The sequence below is a fragment of the Cynara cardunculus genome (genome assembly GCF_001531365.2).
Source record: "Cynara cardunculus var. scolymus isolate 2C chromosome LG 10, CcrdV1, whole genome shotgun sequence".
NCBI classification, from domain to species: Eukaryota; Viridiplantae; Streptophyta; class Magnoliopsida; order Asterales; family Asteraceae; genus Cynara; species Cynara cardunculus.
In genome coordinates this window covers 19907452-19911851 of record NC_037537.1, presented here as the reverse complement: position 1 = coordinate 19911851, position 4400 = coordinate 19907452, and the positions used below count along the sequence as shown (strand labels likewise).

The window sequence follows — 4400 nt, the reverse complement described above, 5'->3', positions numbered from 1 at the left end:
TAATATTAATATATTTTTTTACAAATTTTATATGATATTTTTAAATTTATATTTTATTTAAAAATAAAAATATTATATTTTTTAAAATCATATAAAATTATATTTATATTGACATGGATAAAAAATAAAATAAAACATTAAAATAAAAATACGTTTCGTCTAACTGCATTGCACGAATGTACTTCTAATATGTTGAAGGAATATTTGTCTAAAATTATATGTTACAAAGAAAATAAAACACGCCAAAAGCAAGCAAACAAAATCAATGGTTTTAAACATCAGGTCAGGACGGTTACTCTGCATCCGCTGAAACTGTGTAGAAATCGCGACGACGGAGGAGAAAGGTGAAGAACACTAGATAAAGGATTTGAAGTTGCTATCACCTGGTATTGTTTCTCTCTCCGTAATCTCTAATTTCAAATTCATATACACATCTATGCATTCACTCAAACTTGTGAAGTTTTTCATTTTTAGAAGCTTAATCGTTCATCAGATCAATGTTTGGAACCATAATCGTTGCTTGTAGGTGTTGAAAACTTGAAGTCGCAACCAAGTGTTTTTCAATTTAGGTGTGTAATTATTAAGCTCGAAATAATCAGTCTTCGGTCGATCTCATATAAACTATAATTTATTCGTCCTTTCTGGTCGCATTATTTCCGTCTAGATTCTATTTCTATGTGCAGTCACAGTCTTACAGAGTTTCTGGCGATACGATTTTCTGAAGTTTCTGGATGTAATCTGTGTATTATCTATGAAATTTGTGAAGATCTGAGGGTTTTATATTTGTTATTTTTTGTAGTTGTGGAAGTAGTGTGCAAGAGCCGAGGGAAGTAATGAAAAGGGACAGAAATGGGGGAATTTGGGATTTTGAGCATGAGATGGCTGCGGCCGGTGGTGATCAGGATCTGATTCTGGGATTGGATGGTGGGACTACTTCGACGGTATGTGTATGCATGCCGGTTATCCCTCTCACTGACAACCACCTTCCTTCCGACCCTCCTCCGGTCTTGGCTCGTGCTGTTGCTGGCTGCTCCAATCATAATAGTGTTGGAGGTACTAGTTCCTATATTCTTTCTCTCCATGCTTTCATTATCAATAGCTGCTATTATCTGTTATGCTTGAACTTGGACTTATATACACACAAAAAAAAGAACGAGAAAAGACAGATGCACAGCTCCGTGATGGAAAATAAATTATTCAATATTAGAGCTATTTTTATTGAGTTATGGCAGGTAATATCTACTAAAGTAGTCAAGTATAGTTCGTTTTTAATTATACCATGGTTATTTGTAATGTTATGGTTTCCTATATGATAAACAAGCCACAAGGTTACTATCTCCAGACATAGAGGGAAATGTCTTAGTAATTCAAAAAAATTCTGAACTTATAATATGGATACCATATATGTAGTGGTATATTTCTTGTTCAACACTTAAAATTTAAATACTACTATACTAGTGAAACCTTGTTAACCAACCTCAGATGTGACAGTTGCCCAACTTCCATAACACTTGAGCTCAGGTGGTCATTTCTATATAAGATATGCATATCAAAATACTGAATTTATATGGAATTTTTAGGCATTTAAAAAGAAGCGTAAGACCTTCCTTTGATGCATCTAGCAACATTCGGATAAAGCTGGTTTCATTGTGCCTTTCTAGGCTGGTTGAGTTTGGTGCTTACTTAATTTTTGCTTGGTTTCTCATGGTTACATGGCGGGCAGGGATTTAAACAGCTAATTAAATCATTATGCATCTAGATTTAGACTAATCTTTGCATTTCAAGAATACCCTCGTTATACCCAGCTCGGACCACAAATGACAAACCCATACAGCTCGTTTAACGAGGGCCTGCTCTCACTCAGTTCACCTATGTGATTTATCACAACCATCATTTCCCAACATGCTCTTTGTGTGTGTGTTATATTAGAGACATCAAGATGGATGGTTCTCTTGGATCTATCCAATGAAGCTAGACACTGATCTCGTGAAGAGATGCGGATAAATTATTTCATGGTTCTGTAGATGGCAATTATAGTTTCCAGAATGGGGATTGGAACAAACCCACCTATGTGAGTGCATAGAAATATGAAAAATCCTGATGAGTACTCTGAGTGTGACATCCCATTCACTGTTCTAATTACACTAGTCAGAAGATTGTACCATGTGATGATTATTTTCTACATATACTTGGCAGAAACTGCTGCAAAGGAGACACTAGAACATGTTATGGCCGACGCTCTTTCAAAGGCAGGTTCTACTCGATCTGCTGTTCGAGCAGTTTGTTTAGCTGTATCGGGAGTTAATCATCCAACAGACCAGCAAAGGATTTTAGATTGGCTTAGGTCAGCTGTCTGTATATCATTCATTCTCTTGTTCTCATCCTTGCATTTTTACACTATAAATTCTCCTCATATCCCATACTTCTGTTTATTGTTAAAAGTGTAAGGACGCTTCTGCCTAACAGAAGAATGCCTATGAGTAGCCAGTTGGATCTTATCAAAAAAATTATTGAAAGATCACCAAAAAGAGCTTCCTCTTTTTACCTATTTGAAGTTAATCTTTTTCCCTTGGATCAGTATATCTATCTGCATCTTGTCTTTCCAGATGCAAAACTTCTTAGATTTAGTGTTTTATCCGACTCAAGCTTATTGTTTAAGTTTGGACCATGATCATGTTTTGACTCATAATCTAATTACTGTTGATTCTATGTTTTTCCTTTCTTTATTCTTTCCCTACCCAGAGCGATATTCCCCAATGATGTTAGGTGTTCCGTTCACAATGATGCCGTGGCTGCTATGGCTAGTGGAACCATGGGAAAGCTTCATGGGTGTGTTCTAATTGCTGGTACGGGGACCATTGCTTATGGGTATACTGAAGATGGAAGAGAAGCCCGGGCTTCTGGTGCAGGACCCATATTAGGTGATTGGGGAAGGTATGATATGCTAACCCTTTTCATCGGCTATAACAATTGGAACTAGATATTCAACTCTCTTCTCGTTCTCAATCACTGGAATTCTTGGAACATATTGGTTAGTTTATTTACGTGGTGACCTTCTAACTCTTCTGGATTTTAATAGTTACATTTCACATACACAGTTGATAACCCCATTTGCCTAAGTGTGATCGAAGGCGTGCTTAAATTTTGCATTCTGCTTCATACATATACAAATATGTATGCATATTTTCTTTTTATATATTGAGCATATTAGGTGAATGTGGGAGATCTCTCTTATTTACATGTAGTGGGTATGGTATAGCTGCAATGGCATTGACATCAATAATAAGGGCTTACGATGGTCGTGGTCCGCAAACAATGCTTACATCCAGCATCCTGCAGGAACTCAAACTTTCTTCTCCAGATGAACTAATTGGGTATTTGTTTCTCCAAGCTTATGATATATATTTATAGGGCAGCTATTATGAAATATAGTTGTCACTGATGAACTTCATTTGAATATAGGTGGACCTATGCTGATCCATCTTGGGCTCGAATTGCAGCTTTGGTCCCAGTTGTCGTATCTTGCGCAGAAGCAGGCGATGAAGTTGCAAATGGCATATTACTTAATGCAGTTCAGGAGCTGGCCTCAAGTGTCAAAGCTGTTGTTTGCAGACTTGGGTTGTGTGGCAAAGGTGAATATCCAAACCAGAAAAGAGAAATAAATTTCTTTCTGTATTTCAATTGGTTTCTATGATTGACCTCCTTACTGAATAGTGAATACTGATGCTATCTAAGTTCTCATCGTCACACTTGTATTTTGAATTTTTATTTATTACTTATTTTTCAAAATCATAGCACTTTACCAGAAGCAACTTCTACTTTCAAGAACATTTACCTATCGAGTTTTGCATATAATTCTAATCTCTTATATAGCCAAACTCTGTTTCAAAAAGCTGACCTAACTTTGACCATAGGATAGGGAACATAAATATGTATCTTATACACATTTCACTTTACGAAAACGGTTCCTTTGTTTCTTGAGACAGACATAACGTCTGCGTACATCCTACTCCTTAGACCCTTACCTTCGGGTTGGATATATTGAGTTTGTTTGTTTTTATTCATGTTTCACTTTTTACGTTGCTTATCATTGGGTGTTATGTTTGTTTTGATGTGTTCTACGGTTTACATGAGTCACTTACTTGGCAGATGGAAAGGATTCTTGTCCGCTTGTAATGGTTGGTGGTGTCCTTGAAGCTGATAGGAGGTGGGATATAGGACAAGAAGTAATTAGTTGCATTTCCAAAGAGTTCCCTGGGATGCGTCCAATTCGGCCAACGGTAGGCATCTTGTACTTTGGTCAATAAAGATAATGTCACATTTTAACTCACTAGTATCCTAATTGGAAACAACATCTCTACTCTTTTAGGCTAGAGGACATGTTCGCATACATATTAAAG

The 4400-nt window shown here is 36.5% G+C and overlaps 1 protein-coding gene across 2 annotated transcripts in view; it reads left to right on the top strand.

Annotated features, from left to right (window-relative positions):
* The first annotated feature begins 309 nt into the window (after positions 1-309).
* Positions 310-4400, top strand: part of LOC112520368 (N-acetyl-D-glucosamine kinase-like) — a 6338-nt gene continuing 2247 nt past the window's right edge. Inside the window, exons 1-7 of one of the 2 annotated variants that reach the window (XM_025128736.1) lie at positions 310-386; positions 800-1053; positions 2197-2344; positions 2743-2934; positions 3246-3374; positions 3463-3632; positions 4150-4280. In XM_025128736.1, the coding sequence (XP_024984504.1) occupies positions 834-1053; positions 2197-2344; positions 2743-2934; positions 3246-3374; positions 3463-3632; positions 4150-4280 (990 nt within the window). In that variant the 5' untranslated portion in view covers positions 310-386; positions 800-833. The other variant, XM_025128737.1, reaches the window with a different exon arrangement.